This window comes from Bactrocera neohumeralis, chromosome 3 (genome assembly GCF_024586455.1).
Source record: "Bactrocera neohumeralis isolate Rockhampton chromosome 3, APGP_CSIRO_Bneo_wtdbg2-racon-allhic-juicebox.fasta_v2, whole genome shotgun sequence".
Lineage (NCBI taxonomy): Eukaryota > Metazoa > Arthropoda > Insecta > Diptera > Tephritidae > Bactrocera > Bactrocera neohumeralis.
This window is the reverse complement of record NC_065920.1, coordinates 40,027,874-40,050,366: the sequence shown is the minus strand read 5'-3', so window position 1 is coordinate 40,050,366 and position 22,493 is coordinate 40,027,874. Positions and strand designations below refer to the sequence as shown.

The window sequence follows — 22,493 nt, the reverse complement described above, 5'->3', positions numbered from 1 at the left end:
ACTTGTCTACAGATGTCGCCTTTTACTTTGGCATAGTTTTGTTTATTGCACGTTTACCCCAATTTAAGGTTTGAATATTGGATACTGCAATGGTAGCGCAATCTATCGGTCAAACATTCCAAAATTAGCATTTAATTACAAATGAAAAATTAATTTAAAAAAACATTTTCCACTGGACCAAATTGTGAATCTAAACCATCCTCGAATCTCCTTGAACACACACAAAAAAATTTCAACAAAATCGGTGCAGCCGTTTAGGAGCAGTTCAATTACAAACAACCACAAATTAGTAGATTTATATATATAAAGATATATTTTCTATCAACTGATAAAATGTAAAAAGGAAAGTATAGAAATTATTCACGCGAGCTCCCTTTTGAATAAAGTGTTTTAAATGAGCCGCACCGAGAGCTACGAACATACTCTCCTAGATTACAGGAATCAAGAAGTTATAAGCATGAAGTCTGAGGAGAATTGGTATAAATGTATAGTGCTTAACATAAACAGGGCATTTCAGAACCCAACAAAAAATTCTAGCACAGAGATTGAACCGCCTTTTTGTCTTTTGAACTTCGCGGCTATGTATAAAGCGCTACAGAGCTCGTATCTGGGGCACTGCTAAACATCTTTGAAAGGTCTTGACATAACCTACAAAACGACGCTATGCATGATTAGTTTTTATATTGCGTTCAACAATTATAGACGTGTAAACATGGATTTTACTAACGCCGAAATTCGTGCTATTTTTAAAGATTTCCTTCGTTAAGGCAAATCCGCTGGAGAAACATTCCGTGAGATTAATGGTGCTTTTGGGGGACGGCATGTGCGGAGGATCATCTTAGACCGGCATCATCGCCCAAAGATGGGAGTTAGTCAACAAACCATTTTAAACCATCTGCAGAAGACTGGATACACAAAACGATGTTTGGGTACCGCATGATTTGACGCAAAAACCCTTCTGGACCGATTCAACGCCTGCGATATGCTGCTGAAACGGAACGAACTCGACCCATTTTTGAAGCGGATGATGACTGGCGACGAAAAATGGATCACATGCGACAATATCAAGCGAAAACAGTCGTGGTCGAAGGTCGGTGAATTATGCCAAACACTGGCCAAAGGCGGGATTGACGGTCTGGAAGGTTCTGCTGTGTTGGGATTGGAAAGGAATCATCCACTATGAGCTACGCTTAATTCTACCATCTACTGCGAACAACTGGACCGCTTGAAGCAGGCGATCGACCAGAAGCGTCCAGAATTGGCCAACAGGAAGGGTGTAGTGTTCCACCAGGACAATGCCAGACCACACTTCGTTGATGACTCGTCAGAAGCTACGGGAGCTCGGATGGGAGGTTTTATCGCATCCACCATATAGCTCGGACATAGCGCCAAGTGATTACCACCTGTTCCTGTCCATGGCGAACGCCCTTGATGGTGTAAAGTTGAACTTAAAAGAGGCTTGTGAAAGTGGCTGTCGAGTTCTTCGCAAATAAGAAGAGGTCTTCTACGAAAAGGGGATATTATGAAAACCATCTAGATGAAACAGATTATCGAACAAAAATGGCGCATATTTTAACTAAATCCGATCACTGTAGCACTTCATAAAAGCAAAGTGGAAGGGAGATATTTGTATATTACCAGACCAACCAATTTTGATATACCATATTTTGTACTTAAGGGCATTTAAAATAAGATATTGAGAAAAATAGGATGATAGATGAAATTATGTAATCCATCAATTTAAATGGCAGGAAATAAATATTATCTTAACAAAAACAGACAAATGTTAGAGTGCGGTTGGAGCTCATTTTTATAGGTCAAGTTCCAGAAAAGAAATTGATGGCAAACGTTATAATGGAAGACCAACTTATCGATTAATGTACAATTACTTTTAATGTTTGTTATAATTCAAGTATATTTCACGCTTCTCTTCAGCCTTTAGTCAATCAAAATATTTTGGAATTTCCCTTTGCAATGTAAAATTTGCTTAATGCGCCACACCAACCTAAAACGAAGAAAAATAGAAAGAGCAGCATCAAAGAAAGCCGCCAATAAATATAAGCGAATATGCTTTTATATATTATTTGTAGATTTCTGAAAAATTAGTAGCCCACGGTCAAGAGCATTCTTCCATTCCCCAATTCATTTCGGCCAAAAATCTGGAGATAGCAAGTAATTTATTTTGATTTCTAAAATTAGCTACAAATTAAATCTGTGGTTACTTGAAATTGGCGTATTTTCCCAAGTTCCAAAATAGTTTGGAATATATTTTTTTGTATCGCTCCCACTGGTTTGGTAATTTGCGGTAACAGTTTGATATTTTAGATTGATTGTGGAATTCCAACGAAGCTCGTTTGAGATAAAGTTGAAAGTTTTAACCCTTTCAGCACTGGGTTAGCTTACCTTTGCATAACGGTAGCGAGCTTTGTTTTGGTAAAAGTGTTTCGAAAAAGGGTCTTAAGCACCGACGTTTTGGTTTGCAGTGGCAGTTAATTTCGACTCTGCTTAGCATTTATTGCTTTTAAAAATCATTAAATTTTGCTGAGGTGTAAAACTTAAAGTTTTTAGTTCGAAGAGGAGGGTTAAGCGTGCTTTTCATCAAACTCATTGTTAGCTGGTACATCAATTATGAGGGCATCTCCATGTTTCTTTTAATAGATACTTTTTTTTTTCGTTTTCATTCGCGCTTGTGAACCGCATATTAATGTTATTATAAAAAGATTAAAAACATTTATGATCATAGCAACAAACACATTGGCACATATGAATATAAACACAAAATAATGAGTTTGGAATTCAGCGGTGAAAACGAAATTCCAAGGAAGCGGATACAATAGTAAAATATTTACAATGCATTGCTGAGTAATGTAATTAATAGCATTTGCTGCAACACTGGTAATTTAGCATTACTACCAAATGTCTTAAATATTTTTTTTTCATTTGTTTTTGTATTTGTTTTTGCTTTGCATAAGTACATATATTTATATATTTGTACTTAAGTGCACAGTTATTAGAAAGTTTAATGAATTAGCCTCGAATTGCCCCTTTTGGGAGTAAGTTCGTATTCTCCGAATTGCGCATTTCTGAGAATGATTTGCTGAAAGGCTGTAATCAGCACTAATTATGAAAATTATGTTAGTCAGTTTTCAAAAAAAGCATTTTTTAGTTGTAATAAAATTTTAGTTTGTTGAAAAGTGATATTAAAGCTTTTGAGGAAGCACAATAACATATGCAAATTTCAAAATTTGCATATATTATTATTGTAATTTATGAACTCGTAGAAAATGCAAACGTTTATGTATTTTTAATGGAAAAATGTGTGTTTTACATAATAGAATATTTTCGACGATTTAACAGTCTGTATTTCGTGAACTGTTTGAAGTGCCGGAGAAGGGACTGAACATAAGAGAACTTTGTTTTAGCAGAGGCTCATGAAAGTAAAAAATATAAAAATTATTATTTTGCATAAGTAGTTAAAATTTATACACTCGTGGCCACATAAGCCTTACCACTCAAAACTTTCAAGTATTGTGCTATTTGAATATTTTATAGCGGTAATATAAAATATTTTTTATTTAGAAATTAACTTTATATTTATTAAAAATTAAAAACGCTTAAAAAACAAAAACACATTCAGGTCCATAGATAAAGTTTTTTTACAAAATGAGCTCAAAAAGATGACATTTATTTATTTATTTTTTTTTGTTTATTTCCACAATATTTGAAATAATATTTTGTTTTTTTTTTTTTAATTTAAACGCGAACTACACTTTTAAAAACATTAAAATCGGCCACTTTTGTACAAGCACAAAAAAGCTAATTTGTGTTTTACTCATTAAACGTAATAAACTAAAAACCATAATTATAATTAGACAATATAAGTTAGTTCACTTATGCTTACAAGAAACATAAAAAAAAACAAAATTGAAGAAAATCCCGAACGAACGCAAAAAAAAATTGTAAGAAAGTATAGTGGTAAGGTTTGCATGTCCACGAGTGTAGTTAACTATGGCTAACATAAAGCTCTTTGCTAGTGCATTTCTTTCACTATACTTCTATGCAGAATTAAATCTAAAAACACACTCAGTCAAAGGTTTGTTTTATATAAAAAAACATTCAATCTCACTTAATAAAGAAACAAAACAGTTTTCTATAAAAAGACTCGATTTTGATCGGTCTCTTTGTATGGCAGCTATAAACTATAGTGGTCCAATATTCGGCGGTTCCAAAAAGAAAGCAGCTTCTTGGGAAAATAGGGATGTGTGCATAATTTCAGAACGATATCGGAAAAACTTAGGGACTACTTCTCGTATATACAGAAGGTCAGAGAGAGGGACATAGCTAAATTGACTCAGTTCAGAATTCGTGTTTTGTAGTTGGACCTAACTTTCAAATCCTTGTTAAAATTTTCACTTTTGGGCACAGCAGCCATTCGTTAGTGCTTTTATGTAAGATGTAAAGGGCTAATGTCCAAAAGAGACAGACAAAAAAGACTCTAAAAATAATTATAGATGACCTTTAAACGTAAATTGGCAGAGATAGTAAAGTCCTACAATAATCTTTATGAAAATATATGTCAACAAAAGAGTTGTATGTTATTAAAGCAATCAATGGAAAATTGTATAGTATCTTTTACATAGTTCACACTAAAAGCAGCTATTTATTTTCTCAAACCTCAATAATAAAGATCAAGTAATCGGCGCGATTGAAGTCTATTTCTAAGTCAAGATAAATAGTAAATGTCTTGTTCCATATTATTTTATGCATTTGGCATAGACGAGAGATTCGAACTGCCAGTCATGATGCCAGTTTTTTTTGGGAGTCACAGCCAAGTTTTTACTCGTTTTTTGTTAAATTAAATATTTTGTGCATTAAAGCCATTCGTCGCTTTGAAAAATGTATCGATATGGAATTTAGCACTGAATTGTGCATTGCTGGCCTTTTTGGTAAAAAATAAGTTGCGATGCAGATTATGCGTACATTAACCGTTTATTATATTTGCTTATTATTTTTTACTATGTATCATACCGAATCTAAAAAAAAAACAAGTAAGGAAGGGCTAAGTTCGGGTGCAACTTTCAAGAATCAAAGCCAGGAAAATACTTTAAAATGTAAAACCGATCATATAGAGTAAAATCAACTGGATGTTCGAAAATCCTGATTCTAATTATTATGTAAAGGAGCTCTACTTATTTTGGAAATACGGAGGGAGCCTAACGCGTACTTATTATTTGAATTTGAAAACTATTGATCACATTTTTACATTAAGCGGCTCTCCGCAGGGTATTTGACCAAGCCAATTTTTTTTCAAGAGACTTAGAGACAGATTGAGTAACAGTAAAAACGGAATTTCTGTTTTTGGATGTTACCATTCAAATTCCTAAAAAAGTGAAAAAATGTGTTCACTTTTAATACAAGATTTCAAAGTATTTTTGGCTAAGAAAATATATTTTTGTTTTGAAGATCCGACTTTGATCCCATATAACAAATAAGTTTTACCCTTAAATATTATATGAGAACCTTAATTTATTACATCAATAAAAATAAATAATATGAAGAGAAAGATATGTACTACTTGTATACTCTTTATGAAAAAGACATAGTATTATTCAATGTCAGTATTTAATGTATCTCAGTATTAAAAATTTTCCTTTTTAAGTTTTGTTTTGAAATATTATATGGTAAAAAGAGATTTGAAGATAAGTTTTCAAGAAATAAGGTTTTAAGTTAAACATTCTTTTGAAATATGGATTTAATAAATTTACTAATTTTAAATAGTCATTTTTGTTGTAGAGATTCTAATTTTTATACTCTCGCAACAAAGTCTTAGGAACATTAAAGCTCAAGCATATTTTTGTAAGTCCTAAAACTAAAAGTAGATATTGATATAATGTGATCAAATTTTTCTGTCCGTCCGTCTGTCCGTCCGTCCGTGCAAGCTGTAACTTGAGTAAAAATGAAACTTGGTACACGTATTTATTGGCTCCAGGGTTAGTTTGAAGATGGGCAAATCGGCCCACTCCCGCCCACAAAATGTAAAACCGAAAACCTATAAATATGTCAAACTAAGGCATAAATAAAGATATTTGAAATTTTCGCATTAGAGAGGGGCATATGTGGACGTATTTTTTTGGAATTTACTAATTTTAAAAATTTATTGTTTTTTTTTGAATCACTTCAAAAATGAATATGGATTTAATACGGTAAACTTTTTTGAAGAGATTCGAAGATAATTTTTACAAGAATTTAAAGCTATATTTTCGTAAATTAAAAATGTGAACTTAAACATTTTTTCAAAAACTAGAAAAGAATAGATGATAATAAAAAAATATATTTTTCAAATAGTATAAATTTACTATATTTATTTGTGTTCCAGTCACTTCTCTTGTAATTATATACATTAAAAGCGGAATAAAACTTTAAAAATAAGGTTTTGAAAAATTGTAAATGACATAAAAATATTTAAATATTAAATATATACTTAAATTAAATTTTGTTAAAGAATTAAAAACGCTTAATAAATATAGTATATCTATGCAATACTTACTCGACGTCAAAAAATCTAAAAAACTTTTTTGTGAACACATTTTTTAATGCAATCTTTAGCATAATTAATAGTAAAATTTTTTTCTAATTTTGACTCACCTTGACAATGCACATCTAAACAGATGATAAATATGATGGCCAATGTAAGCCATATTCTGTTGCTAAACACAATGCTGTTGGCAACATTAAAATATTGCAACCGTCCCGACTGCCTCTGATGACCCCACGCTGGGGCTAACCTTTTAACACTCATTTTAAACAGCAGGTAGAAATATTTGCGCTAAATACAATTAAAATATTTTCCTCTTCTTTGCGATTTTGCACAACTTAAAATTACTATCACTTTTTTATTTCGACTTGGCCGCGCTCTTTATTCACTTATTTTTTACTCGGGTATTTTTATTCAAATGAAACACACGAAGAGGGTCGGAAGAGAGCCGAAGAGATGGAATGCAGTGAGCAAGAAAATATTTAGCAAGTTTCCTTGTTTGTCATCGCATCGCGAAGATGAATTGTTGCTGATGCACTGTTGTTGTTGTTGCTTGTTGATGATCGTCGTTATTAGTTGTTGTGGTCGTTGCTTTGTTGCGCGATTTTTTTACACTTTTGTTCGTAGTTGTTGTTATTGTTTTGTTAACTGCCGATGCTACTCACTGATGGCAATGATGACGCTTTACTCTAAAGCCAACACTTCCTGATTGCAATTTCACATTCAACTTTACTCATGGAAAACTACGGGAGATTTGTAATTATTAATTAATGAATGAACTTAACCGATGTCAATATCTAAAGTAATTCTGAATTTGCAGAATTAACACCTTAATGATTCTGTCAATTTGGTGATTTGCAATATTTAGCACTACAAAACCAAAAACAGCAAATTGCTGCTATAATAACTTTTATTTGTAGTTTTAAAGTTTTTTGCATTACATATTTATTTAAACAATGTTGTATATAATTATACTTAGGTTAAATTTTTACTAAATTTATTTTTATATATATTTTCATATATTTTATATATGTACATATATAAATTATATTTCTTGAATCAAATTTGATTTAAAATGTTAGTCTAAATTTGATGGAGCTCATATTGATGAGAAGTATTTTATAATTCTCGATTATTCTATTATCAAAACGATAGGCATTTTTTTACGAAAAGTCGTTACAAATGACTTGAAAAAAGTTAATTGTACCCTATATTATATTCGCCACCAAGTTTGTAACTCCCAAAAGGAAACTTCGTAGATTCTATAAAATAAATAAATAGATGACCAGCGTGACGAGCTGATCCAATTTCACCTATATCCCTCAGTTTTTGCGCTATATCATTTTCATTCATCCCTTCCGCCCTAAGAAAGTAAGAAGTTGCTCATATATCGGATCCGTCGATGGCGGAACACTATATCACATAGATACCACACAAATTGTAGTATAACAAGTAAGAAAGATTTAAGTTCTAGCGTTACTGAACATTTTATACTCTTGCAACCAAGAAGAATCAAATCCGGCTATATTACTTCAGGTGTTGGCAAAGCCTTATGTTAAAAAAGTTAAAAAAATCGAAAGAATTAAACATTCTGGAATTACAATCGACTTTGTAACTTATTAACCTATATTATAGGTTATTGGCTCAATTTGTTTTATTACTACTTATAATATTTTAATTTGCTTCAGCTAAATTCATATGACAATCATCTTCAAATGAGATATATATCATATAAAATATATTGATGTTAAAAATTTTGGAATATTGAGTTGATAGGCCCAATGTCAACTGGAAGATCGGATTTATTAAATTCGCTATATGCCATTTGGACGAAGATCTAAATAAATTCCATTTATACTCAGCGATAAACCACATAAGTTTCGTTAAAATAGCGAAAATCATTATACGTTTTGGCATAATTCGTATAATAAACTCACATATTTTCGGTATTAAACTATAGAGACATCCAACGACATAGGTTCGGTTAATTTTGCGAAGATATCTAACCTTTTGACTGACACATATGGTATAATGTAAGATTAAAAATCTTGTATTAGGCGTATAGGAGATAAGGGTAGTGTTGATCACCAATATATATGAAGTAAAGTCACCCGGGCGTGGTAAATATCGGGCATGGTAAAAATTTCACCCGATTTCACACAACACGACTTAAGATAAGAAAGTAAACTGGCAGTTCGAAATTGTTACTATTAAGTATGAGTACTAAGGCTAGTATACATCCTATTGAATCCATTTTTGACATACAGGTGTACTATCATCGTAATGGTAATGTATTATTTCATTGATTTACCGTTATTTGATTTAAAAATTTAGCAACATATACTGGGGTCCCAATATTCGGTACCTGAATTACCGAATTTCTTATGGTGATAAGGAACACGTTTACCAAGTTTCATCACGATCTTGCACGGACCGACGAATCTACGGACGGTCGAATTTTAAATAATATCTTCATGTGATCATTCATATATACATAATCCTATATCTATCTCGATTAGATTTAAATGAAACAAGCAATCGTTAAGTTTTTTTTTGACAAACGATCTTCACAAAATTTGGCATAACCTATTATTCAAAGCCGTGATACAATCTTCGAAAAAATTTTTAGATCAGACCATTAAAGCGTATAGCTACCATACATCCTGGGCGATCAAATTCAAGTTCTTTTATTGAAGAACCTTTCATATTCAGTCTCCCTTGGCAATATTATCAAAACATAGTAATGTTATTTTTTTGCAATGAGGTGACTTTCAACAAGCAAATTGATTCTAAAAAATATTTGAGCTTCAGTGGCGTAGCTTTGGTCGATTCTGTAGAGCAAACCAAAAACGTTGTTGCCATATGTAGTGTTTTGGTACTAATTGAAAATTTTTCTATATTCAAAGTTACCGCTCTCATATTTATACGTACATATATAAAAAACAAACTTTATATCAGTTCACCCAAAACAAATTACATTAAAAGCTAATTTCAAGTTGAATTTTTTCTCATATTAAAGCCGAAAATCACACCAAAAGAAGGCCACCTGTGCGCAATTTAAACAGTTATGCGCACACTCATTCATTCTTAATATTTGTCGGTCAGTTGACTCCGGTCGCTTTGTCTATGATTTAATAGCACAGCTGTACGTATGTATAGTACCGCCACTGTTAAGGCCGTCTTCCGTTATCTAAATGGGTTTTACGCAAAGCAGCCGTGTACATGCATACAAAAGACCATATAATTGTCGGGCTTGATCCGCCATCCGCTCCTCAGTCATGGCTACGTGCGCGATTTTCATTTCATTAGCGTTCACAGGCAACTCGTGTAAGCTATATTTGTATGTATGTACTGCGATCATAATATTTGGAGTTTGAATATGAACAAACACGTAATGAATGGTCTAGGCGTCTGTATAAATTAGAATACTAGCCAAGTACCAAGTCGTGCAAGTACGCAGAACAAATTAGGTAAATGATGTTATATGGCGAATTGAATTAATTTTTTCCTTTATTTAATTTTTTATACATATATTCGTAATGCTTTTGTTACAATATACATAAAATGTAATTCAATTTACTTATTTGTCTTGTAGTACTCTTTCGAATTTAGCGTGTGAAATTTTTAATTGGCGTATCGCACTTAAAATTTAATTTGAATAAAACATATTTGTTTATATATTTTTTTGTTTTGTTTGGAGCAATTACGGTTCATAATATATTAAATTCTATTTTCTTTTTCAAAAATTTTATTTCCATTTCTGGGTTTAAAACTAAAATTTTCGACTTTGAGGCTTCAAAAATCGATTTTTTTGTGGATTTTTTTGGGAGAGAAAAAAAATTATTGATTAAAGCGAAATTTATATATTTAAACATCATCCGAAAATTTTTTGGATACGAAATCTTTGATATTCTGCCTTTGGGAAGCAATTGCCCGTCGCATCTCGAATGTGCATTTATCGGACGGCGAGCAGGATGCGGGTCGCAATTTCTATCGGAAACAAAAAATTCAAAGAGATTCATATTTTTTAATAACTAATCTTCTAGTTATATTAAGAAATTCCAAAAAAAGGAATTTTAAATTTTACAATTTCTTAAAAATTTAAAAAATTGGTTTTTGACCAAAAAAATTTTACTTTAAGTTGTTTAAAAATATGTTCAAACTTGACTTCTTTTTTAAGTTTAAATAGAAGATTTGTTAATGCCAAAGATAATAAGCTTTGCCCCAATTCCATACCATGCTTAGTTTTTTTTCTATCCTGACCGCCAATTAAGAAAAATCGTAAAAATGAAAAACCGAGAAATCGCGCGTCAAAGTTTTCGCTTTCTGCTCAAGCACTTATAGTATATCTGCGAGACGCTCGTTCACTATTTCCTTTCTACCTTCGCCAATATTTCGAATTCCCATCCTTACCTTTGGGGACATATTCTTAGATGATTTCTAAAGAGATTTAAGCAAAAACAAAAAAAAGGGATTTTCTGAAGCTTCTACAGCAGGCTCCCCCTTAATTTGATGATTTTCAGTATTAAAATTGTTTTCATTTTTCTTTCGGATATTTGAGATTAAAATTTTTAATTCGATATTATTGATTAAAATTTTAAAAATTATTATTAATTAATTCGGGATTAGAAAATAAAAATTTAAATTCTTATGTTAATTCACTTACATATTATTTTATTTGCAACCCTGATAATAAAACGGCTCGTTAGGTTTGTTTTTCTTATGATTGGGTTGAGATTTCTGATTATTTAAAACCCGAATAAAGTTTTCTCAGAACATTTAACTTATTTGTCTGAAATATTAAAATGTCAAAGTAAGTCATACTCTTCTACAACCCCCAGAGATGGTCTAGTAAATGATGCTCAGAGCATACTAAAAATATGAAGGGAACATTTCTCCAGTCTGCTGTATACGTTCCATTGCCCGTCCATGAAGAAGTTCGGATAGCAATCACGAGTCTGAAGAACAACAAAGCGGCGGTGCTCTTGGATTGCCGGCCGAGCTATTCAAACACGGCGGCGAAGAGCTGATAAGGAACATGCTTCAGCTTCTTTATAGAATATGGTCGGATGAAAGCATGCCCAACGATTGGAGCTTAAGTGTGCTCTGCCCAATTTAAAAAAAGGGAGACCCCACAATCTGCGCCAACTACCGTGGGATAAGCCTCCTAAACATCGCATATTAGGTTTTATCGAGTGTTTTGTGTAAAACATTAAAGCCCACCGTCAACAAACTGATTGGGTCTCATCAATGTGGCTTTATATCTGGAAAATCAACAACTGACCAAAAATTCACCATTCGCCAAACCTTGGAAAAGACCCGTGAAAAGAGAATCGACACTCACCACCTCTTCTGCTGCCTTTATGCCGCGATGTCTGAATTTGGTATCCCCGCAAAACTAATACGGCTGTGTACACTGACGTTGAGCAACACGAAAAGCTCCGTCAGGATCGGGAAGGACCTCTCCGAGCCGTTCGATACCAAACGAGGTTTCAGACAAGGCGACTCCCTATAGTGCGACTTCTTCAATCTGCTGCTGGAGAAAACAATTTGAGCTGCAGAACTTAATCGAACAGTTACAATCTTTTATAAGAGGGTACAGCGTCTGGCGTATGCCGATGATATTGATATCATTGGCCTCAACATCCGCGCCTGTCATCAAACAAACAGTCGTGACACCCGTGACTAGACTTCCACGTCACTGTTGACAGTCATGACTTCGAAATTTTGGATAATTTTGTCTATCTTGGAACCAGCATTAACAGCAGCAACAATGTCAGCCTGGAAATGCAACGTAGAATAACTCTTGCCAACAGGTGCTACGTTGGACTGAGTATGAGCTGTATGAGATATACGACGCCATTGACATAGTTCAGCGAATTAAAAGATAGCGGCCGAATGGACGAAAATGCTCTAGCTCTGAAAGTATTCGCGTAAGCGGTGTCTACGCCAATAAAGAAGAAGAAAAATGCATAAATCAAAGTTAAGACCAAAGGACTTTGTAATTGAAAATTAGTAAATATTTTCTGTAAAGTTTAACAGACTCAGGCTACTATTTCGATCAAGATCTAACCATAATTTGATATTTACCAACATTTCATTCAAGTCCAAAAAGGTTATCCTAACGGAGTCTAAGGTCAGTGCAAGAAGAATTACCATAAAACATATGTATGTGTTGCGAGAGCATCTCTTCAGTGCAACTTAAGCGATAGAAAGGTTATTGAATGATTGAATGAGCTGGGTAGTGATAGCTTCAATCCTTCATAATCAAAGTTAGTAAAGTATATAAACATTGATTCGTCTCGTTTAATGAATGAAAAATCATCCTTATATAATACTTATATGTGCATATAAATGATAATAAGCTGAATCGATTTCGTCATATCTATCAATATATGAATTGGTCTTTCAGTTTCTAAGCTGTCGATCAGTAATATTACCCATGATCTTTTCTCCTCAAGAATCTGCTCATTTGTCCGAACCGCCGATATCAAACCAATATAGTATACAGCTGTCACAAAAACTAGCCGATCAAAATCATGAAGTGTAAATTATAGTTTAGGTGGAACCGATGTAAACTCTTTTTCTTAGTTTATAAAAATTTTTAGTGTTTTTCTTTATTTTTGCACTCTGTAGTAAACCTAAGTAGGGATTCTTATATCGTTACATTATTTAACGAAAATTATTTTTACCAAAATATAATAAAAGCCAATGAGGACTACCGAAACTCCAACACATTGAAAGTATTAACACCTTGCAGCTCATAAGCCTTATGCGGGGATGGATGATAACACTTACAAGAGAATTTCGGTTAGTCTTCTCAGTTGAATCTTAATCCTAGAAACTTGTCTCTGGCAGCGCCCTTGTGTAAATAACTAGTAAAATATGTAAATGTAAATAACTAGTAAAATAACTAGTAACTTAACCGATAGTTGCCTTGCAGAGTGGAGTAAAGCAATCACAATGAAGAATACACTTTGTTGGCATGCATACACACGGTATGACACTATCATAGCCCTCATAAAGAGTGTATCCAAGAAGGTATTTTCCGTGGCTGCTGTAAATCAGCTATCGTACAAAAATGAATTACATAACACTATATATAAACTGACGTTAATTGAAAAATCCAGCTTAACCACTTCATTATTTTCTATAACTTCGCGATAAAAATTGAAAAATTAATATTAAAAACAAATGTGTCCTTATATCCACTCCACTCGACCTCAAATATTGTAGTATTTAAACTATGACTAGCTGTTAGTTTATTGCATTTTTTGTTCTCTCGAATAAAAATGCTCGTACCTACAATTAAAGTGATTTTTTGCATTTTCGTTTCAGCACTTCAAAGAAGACCTCTAAATATTTTTGTGTTTTTTACCGTCAAATGAGTAATAACTGAGCATATGCGTGAAACATTTGTTGACGTTCGAAATTCACAACACGTTTGAGTCACAAAAACTCGGAAAATATGCACATTTTTAATGCTGGAATGCAGCGGCAACATAGACTCGTGTATACATAGAACTTGTACATATGTTTGTATAGGTACATTTGATAAATGACACACAAAAACAATGACAAATGCTAAAAAAATTTACGAGTATTTAAGCAAAATTAAACGGAATTAATTTGAAAAAAAAAAAAACATAAATAAGGTAAAGGTGCATACCTCAACTTGGGCAAACATACACACAAGTACTACGGCGGTGAACGGCATGGCATTGTACATATATACATGCATATAGATATATGTATGTATCTACAGTGCGGTGAAATGCATATTTGGAGGTCAGTAAGAATGATGAAATTATATCAAGAAATGGATGAGATATTCCATAATCTATCAACTATGTACACTAGTGGATCCGGCCACGCGTTGCTGTGGCATACATTTTATACTTGTATTCATATAATAAACTATTCAATACAGTGAAAGTTCATTTACGAATAAAGGCGAAACCGTTTTTGACGGCATAAGAATCCAGGAGGTTGTACTCGAGGTTTAATTTTGAATACACAATATTCATACAAATAAATGTCAGTGGAAAAAATAACAAATTTAAGGCTATTTTCTCAGTTAGGTTAACAGCATTTGTCAGTTCATTTAAAAAAATGTGTTTTTACTGAAAATTATAATTACAGTTGAACTTTCCTAACTCGAATCACCATAATCCACAAAAAGCTTCGAGTTATGGCAGGGAATTTATATGCAATTTGACTTCTATTGCCAAATCAAGAGTTCAAGTTATGGAGAACTTCGGATTATAGTAGTTTGAGTTATGGAAGTTCAACTGTATTATATTTTTTGAGGGATTGTGAATGCATGAAATCTCCCATAAATAAGCACTGACGAACCAGCCTTTCTGTCCAGTTATTAGAGTTGTCCCCTCAATAGATTGTACTTAATAAATATCAACAAATTGTGGGACCGGCCATTATGTATGTTAATAAAGATGTCCGCTTAATAGAACGTCCATTTAATACAGCTTTCACTATATTTATTTCTTATTTATGAATTGTTTTGACTATCCTATCTTCAAAATTGCTTCAAACTGAACACAGTGTGATAAATTTTGCTAAAATCGGTTCAGTAGCTTAGCACTCCATCGCGGACAAACAACGTGATACGTAATTTTTATATATAAAAGTATATATTATATGAGTATACCATTGAAAAGCGGCAAGTTTAACTCTGAAAGATTTTGCTATGTTAACAGCCTCTTTCAATTCCGATTGAAATTTTTCTTTGTATAATGAATGGAAGCTGATTAAACGCAATGAAGTGGCAGAAAATATTTCTTGTTTTTTGAAATTATTATTTGAAGGCAGTTAGCTTAACCCAAATTTATAGCAACGATAAACTTCTTCATCATTTTTCTCCGAAAATTTCATAGTTATATTGACCATAAAGTAATTCAATGACTCTAAAAATATAATTGCACAAAATGCCAGCAATCTTTATTTTTTATGGAGATCTTTTTCTTGGCTTTGGTCAATCAGTTAGTAAGGCAGCTTTATACTATAGTTGTCGGATACCGGCGGTTCTGAAAAATGAGCAGCTCTTGCGGAGAAAAGTACGCATATATTTTTTTAGTTGACGAGATATCTTCACGAATTTCGACATACATTGTTTTCCAAAGCTTTCGAAAAAATTGTTCATGAGATTTTACATAGTAAATCAGTGCCTCAGGTAACGCTACAATCTCCAACAAAAATCGGATCACTGAATCATATACTAGAAGCGATACAAACTGATCGAGCAAAATCCAGCTCTGTAATGGAAAACTTGTTTATTTGAAAAGTTAGATTTAAGAAGAAATTGGTCGGATCAGACTTCTATAGCTTATAGCTGCCATACAAATTGACCATTCAAGCTCTTGTATGGAATTTGTTTGTAAAGGGTATTATAGTTTCGGTGCAATCGAAGTTAACATTTTTCTTGTTTTTATTAATTTAGTCCTTACAACTAACGTCAACATATTACATAAGCTGTACCAATTAAGCATAGCATCAGTATTTTTCAAAAATTACAATAAATCAAATTTATTCGAAAATAATTCGTAATAATTGTAAACAATCCGGATCGCCCAATTTTCCACTTATTGGAGACACCTATGTATACATGGATTTTGAAGATGTCATTCGCTATTCTTTCTTTCAAAAGAAACCGTAATTTTTTGATCACCGAAACTTGAAACCAAAAACTTGAACATTTTCTGGTTTTGACAAAATATCACGCTTTGGAATATTGTTGATTTTTACTAATTTTCTATAAACTAATATACCAACTTTTCGCTAATGACGACATGGAGAGTAGAGTATATAATTTTTTTATTGCTTAGTAGTATCAGAAATCCGTTATAGAAATTACATCGGCAGTTTTTTGAAATAAACAAATGTTAAGCGTTTGTTCAGATTTTTCAAAGTTGGAAAGCTTTATTCCTTTGAGCATCAAACAAATCCATTATTATACTTTTCAGAACAAATTTAAATACGAAACTGATCTAAAGTGGTAATCAATGAACTCAATTTAGAAAAATCAAAGACATCATATGAAACAATTTAAAAAGTATTATTTACTTATTGATCAAAATTTTAAATATTTTACAAACAAAAATTGTCATGGAGCTGAACTCTATTTGATTTAATTCGATTGGCTTTGAAACATTGCAGTTTTATGGATATCTTCCCAATTTATTTAAAATTGTTGTTATTTTCTGACAAATCATATACAATTTTGGTAACAATTTCTAACTAAATTATTTGCCCGATATAAAACCGAACTCAAATGCACTAAAACAATTCAACTAAAAAAATTTCATGGAAATCATAACTCGGAGTACAAAAGTCTGAATAGTAGTGAGAATGAGAAGAATTTAAAAGTTATTAAATTAAAATTTAAAGTTATTTTCTATCAACCTTTTCTACGATGAAATTGTTTCATCTGAAAATTAACAAATCTGTGCTCTGAAACTGGTCAGAACTGGGACAAATCGCAAATAATTCGCTTTTGGAAGAAAACTTTTAGTTTTGCGTTTACAGTTTTTTATTTCGAAGCGGAAATTTTGCTGTCCCCAGTTTTTGTAACACCGCGAAATATTTACTAATTATACGTTTGGTGTATTCAACTATTTAGCTGCCGAACCAAAAAGCCAACTAGCGCCTGATATCCGTAGTTATCAAAAAAATCGCATTTCAAAGAGTTGTTGTTGATTTTTAAACTCAAAAATAATCAGAGATATTTTCATAAGTATTTTTTGTTTTTGTTAATATTTTTTCAACGTACGTAGACAATTGCTCATTTGCTTTTTCTTTTTACTTGCCGCTAACTATTTTTCGCGCATTTCGGTTTGCCTACTCTTTTTGGTCTCGCTGCTCATATGCATTAATATTTTCCATTTCTTGTCTCACAGCCACTTCCGACACGATTTTTTACGCAATGCACGTTGATTGTTTGTTGGCGTTTTTCGTTAGCGTAGTCTTTAAACACACACACACACACACACACATAAGTATGTATGTTTGTGCATGTAATAAATATTCGTAACAACATTTTTAAGATTTTTATTATATTTTTAAGCACTTGCCGATGGTTGGAGCGAGTGGTTTGGCGGTGGCAAGGCAAGTCTTTGCAGCGCAAAGTGTTCAAGGAAAAAACAAAAAACCACACAAAAGCAGAAAACCAAAAATAAACAACAAAAAAGCGTAAAAAGTTATGCAAGCATAATGACGACCATTAAAAAAAGAAGTTAGCAAACACGCAAGCGGAGTGTACAGCTGAGCTATTTATGTGGTGTTGCCAGCCGCGCAAGCGCAGCGTGAGGGACCAACGACCCGCAAAGTACGCATAATGAAAAAAAATATCGCACTCACGGCGAGCAAACAGCGAAAAACGCGTGAAGAAAAAACGATTGTTTTCTTTTGTTAAAAGAAAAATGAAATGGAGAAGACGCAAGCGCTTTGCGAGTTTGGAGAGCTTCCAACGCGTTTTTGTTGTAGTAGCGGGAGTATACGCGTTGTCTACCCTTTTTTTGGGTTCGCTTTTTTGTGAACATAAGCTTGACAAACGTGCAAATCGAAACCGGCTCTCACTCATTTTGTTGGCGGTGCTCACTTGAAGCTTCATCGAATTTTGAAAGTGCAAGGCGATGTAATTATTTTTTGAATAAATATAAATATTTCGGAATTTTTTTGTTTATTTTTGGAAAACATAGTTTTTATTATTATATAAATAATTATATTACATTTTACTTCGATTATCTATAAAAGTTTTGAATATGACAATTTTTTTGAACACTTTCACTTTAATTCAACTTTTTATTTTAGTGTATCTGTTATTATAACTGTTACTTCATCACAACTTATTTAAAAAAAAACATAATTTTTTTTAATATTTAAATTTTTTCATTTACATAAGTCAAAATTTCGTGCAGCTCAAGTCCGAAAGAGCGAAACCAACAAGTTTCTCGCGGCGCATTCGTTCAGGAAGTTCCGTGTTCCATATAAACGCCGCTTATATGTAGATATGTATGCATATTTGATTCATGGGCAAATGGTAGAAGTCAGCGCCAACACAATAAAATCATTGCTCTTCAAAACAAAAACAATTTCCTAGCGTTTTTTGACAAATTTTGAAAGCACGTAGCGTAGGAAAGTTTGGCAACGGCTCATTGAGTTGGCGGACAAGTTATGCTCTTCAAATTCGGCGAGACTTCTTCACACTTTGAGCCAAAACTTTGGTTTCACAGCAATAACTTATTGAAAATATCTGTTGTTTGAGCAGCAACATTGATTTAAGACATTTTTCTGTTTTTGTATTTCACAGTATTAAATGTGCTCCACAATTTCTTACACAGTACAACACCAATAATCATATATGCACACTCACTCACACTTGGCAACGAAAGCAATAACAAAAGGCAAGGCAGCTACACTCGTTGCTTTGTTGCTATTTTGCCCACTGTATTGCTACTCACAACGCACGTACACTCGTTTGTATCGAGAATTCCGAGACCGTCCGCATCCGCTAAGAGTCCGTCGAGCACTGAAGATCGATTTGAGCCACGGTTAGGTTTTGAGCCACAAGCCACAAGCCACAAACACGACGAACATCGACGAATAATCCGGCAAGCAAGTGCCAAGCAAACAGTCGGCCAGGCCAAGCCACGACAACACAACACAGCACAGCACAGCACAATAAAAAAAGCTCCAAAGGCGAGGGTGAGCTGACGCGAAGTTAAAGTCTTCGTCGTTGCCGTCTCCAACCTGTATGTTGAGCCAACTTGCTCTGCCACCGCCGCCTCCGTCTGTGTCGACTATTTTGCTATTTATGCTGTTGTTGCTGACTCGTGTTGTTGTCGTATTGTTGTTGCTGTTGTTTTGGCTTGGTTGTTAACAGCTGTGTAGGTACATAAGCTTGTGCATTGCGGCTGGTGTAACCGGTGTTGGAGCTGGCTGTCAGCTGCTAGTCAACTCGGTCATCTGACTTCTCCTTCTTCTTTTTTTCTTATTTCTACGCTTGTTGTCATTTGCTGTTTTTTCGGCTGTATTGTTGTTATTGTTATTTCTGCTGCTTGGTGACTGCCGCCTCTTTTGTTGTGGTTACTGATATTATAGAAGTAGTCCACATTTTGATGGGCTTTTGTGCTCTCGGATGCGCTTAATTTCGTTTGCCTTGTCGCTGTCTTAAATGCATCTTATGCAATTGTTGTAGTTGATAAAGTAAGTACTATCTTGGCTGTGCTTTTATTTTCTTGCACTTCGCTTTGTTGTCATGCGCAGCGTTACTTTGTGATTTTCATTTTTACTCACTTAATCTACTCACACAGCACCGATATCACTTTCAGACTGTCTACTTGTACTACGAGTCTCGTTCATTTTGGCTGAAGATACTTAATGCAGTGAAATCATACTGTCAAGAACTGTATTAATATATACAGCTGTTGACAGCTAATTAGAAACGCTCCCTTTTTTGTAGGTGGCTAATTAGTATTATGATAAAAATTTTTGATATACCGTTATTTATGTATATTCCTAAAAGTCGTGCATTGTTCGTATTACTCTATATACTATAAAATTCACTTTGTTTTGTAGTTGTGAACTTTAAGTTATTTTAATTTTTCCCAAATAGTAAATGCATTACGATATAGAATGTGAATTAAGTGCGACAGCTAATTAGAAACAGTTGTTTAAAGAATTGAAATTCCTCAAGGTGTTAATTTTTATTAATAGTATTACTGATTTATAGTAAGCGTGTGTTTCAAAGTTGTGGTTTTAAATATATAATTCAAGTTATTTAATGATAAAAAGCTGCAGAAGTACATCTGCCCTACGTAGTTACATTTTTGACCTTCGTCAGTCTGAAAAAACGTAAAAATAAATTGTGAATCAGATCAAATGCTCAACAAAAATTGTTTTCAATGCCTTTAAACATATAGTACTATATAGAATTTTAAAACTATTTCAAATATTGCGCGCAAAGAAAAAACCCGGAAAACTGCAGCAGAAATATACCGCAGAATTACTACCATCTCCGGAGGAGACCCAAAAAAAGAGTTCCACTGATATTCTACATGAATTTCAAGGCGAATACAATGTAAAAATATCCAAGAGAACATTTGCCCATCGTTTGGTCAAATTTGGACTTTACGGCAGGGCAGCACGCAGGACCCCAATTCTGACTAAAATTCGAAGAAACGACGTGCAGGCCTTGTCAACTCTCCTTGGTCTCAGACAACAAACCAATGGAGGTATGTCGTTTGGAACGATGTAACAAAAATTAATCGCTTAGATCCTGATGGTCGAAGTATTTGATCCTCGCTAGGTTCCACGCGTAGTTGAGCATGGATGAGGATCAATCATGGTGTGGGGATGTTTTATCTGGAATGGTATTGGTCCACTCCATAAGATTGATGGAATTTTAAACAAGGAGCAATACGTCGATATCCTAAAAAATGTCATATTGCCATAGGCTGAGGAGAATTTGCTTGTTATAAGGAAGATAACAATTCAAAGCGTACGTCTAAGTTGACACAAACGTTTTTTAATGAAAATTCTATCAATGTTTTGGAGTGGGAATCGTCCAGCCCAGACTTAAACCCTATAGAACATCTCTGGGTGATGTTAAAAAAGCCATATGCACCAAAAATATCCCAAATATGGATGTTATTTTTGATGGAATCAGAACGGCATGGCAAGTTACACCATTGATGCGCTGTCAGAGTCTTATAACGTAAATTCGGAATCGATGTGAAGCAAAATTAAAGTAAAAGAGACAACCAACAAAATACTAACTCAAAGTAAGCATGTTTTTGTAATATCATTATTTTTTGTTGATAAAATATTTTCGTTTCTAATTAGTTGTCGCACTCAAAACGTTGATTCTACATTTTTTTGTTAAAATCTTCAAAACAAAAACGAATTTTAAACAAAATTTTTACTATTAGAGTTTGAGTTAAACATAGGTTTCAATAAAATAAGTGAAAATACAATAAATATACGTGATTTATTGGAAAATAACATCATTTAATTCAATTAGGCGTCGTTTCTAATTACCTGTCAACAGCTGTATATATAATAATAATAATTTAAATATTTAAATAAAATAGAGTCATCATTATAACTTGGCTTAGCGAAATAGTATCCCTTAATTTTATTGTGATATTCTACATGCTGAAAGATATGGGGCTAGAAGGCTTTTGAAGAAAAAAACAAATACATTATCCAATTAATTCCAATTAGTATTTATTAAGCCAAAATCAAGAGCGGATATTCTCATATTAGACAATTTCTTTGATGATTAAACTTATCTTATATAATCCTGTTTTTTAAGAAATGGGTGTTAAGAGTCATCAATCCCAAAGCTTTGTACTATATTTGGGTAAAATCTTTCATGTAATTTCTGAGGATTTTTAAGGAATGTACAAAAAGTTTTTAGCTATTAACAAAGCTATATCCTCAATCAACTAATAACAAACTTAAACAAGCCAGAATATATCGTTCCAAGTTGGGATTTCTATGGTTACTTCGAGGTGGGGCTACCCCTAGACATGAATGGAGAAGAGATTTAATAGAGTGGGAGGATACTATCTCAATCTTTGCCGATGGGCTGCGGAGTAGTGGCGAAGTGGAGTAGTGTCTTGACCGTCTACTAAGCTGAAGTAACATCTACCAAGCGGAAATACTAGACATTCAGAAGGCATGTGAAACTCTATTAAATAACTATGAGAAGGTTAAAAAATTTACTAAATGGTTTTCAATAAGAGCACTACAAAAGTTTTTTTTTAATGAAACTAAAAGCGTTTGGGGCATCAATGAAATTCTATATTTTTGTGAAAGTAGATTCGATGCTATTATGTATGGAAATCGATTTTTTTGCATGGTAACCACGGGCACAATTGCAGAAGTCCAGACGCTGAGTCCAATTTCGACAGTTTTCAAGCATAAATCGGCCAATACT

The 22,493-nt window shown here is 33.2% G+C and overlaps 1 protein-coding gene across 4 annotated transcripts in view; it reads right to left on the bottom strand.

Moving 5' to 3' along the window:
* Nucleotides 1-19,142, bottom strand: part of LOC126752522 (dual oxidase) — an 81,598-nt gene extending 62,456 nt beyond the window's left edge. The window contains exons 1-2 of one of the 4 annotated variants that reach the window (XM_050463386.1): nt 18,924-19,142; nt 6,646-7,278 (exon numbers count right to left, since the gene is read on the bottom strand). In XM_050463386.1, the coding sequence (XP_050319343.1) occupies nt 6,646-6,799 (154 nt within the window). In that variant the 5' untranslated portion in view covers nt 6,800-7,278; nt 18,924-19,142. The remainder of the gene's footprint in view (nt 1-6,645; nt 7,279-18,923) is intronic. The other 3 variants (XM_050463387.1, XM_050463388.1, XM_050463389.1) reach the window with 3 other exon arrangements.
* Between the last annotated feature and the right edge of the window lie 3,351 nt (nt 19,143-22,493).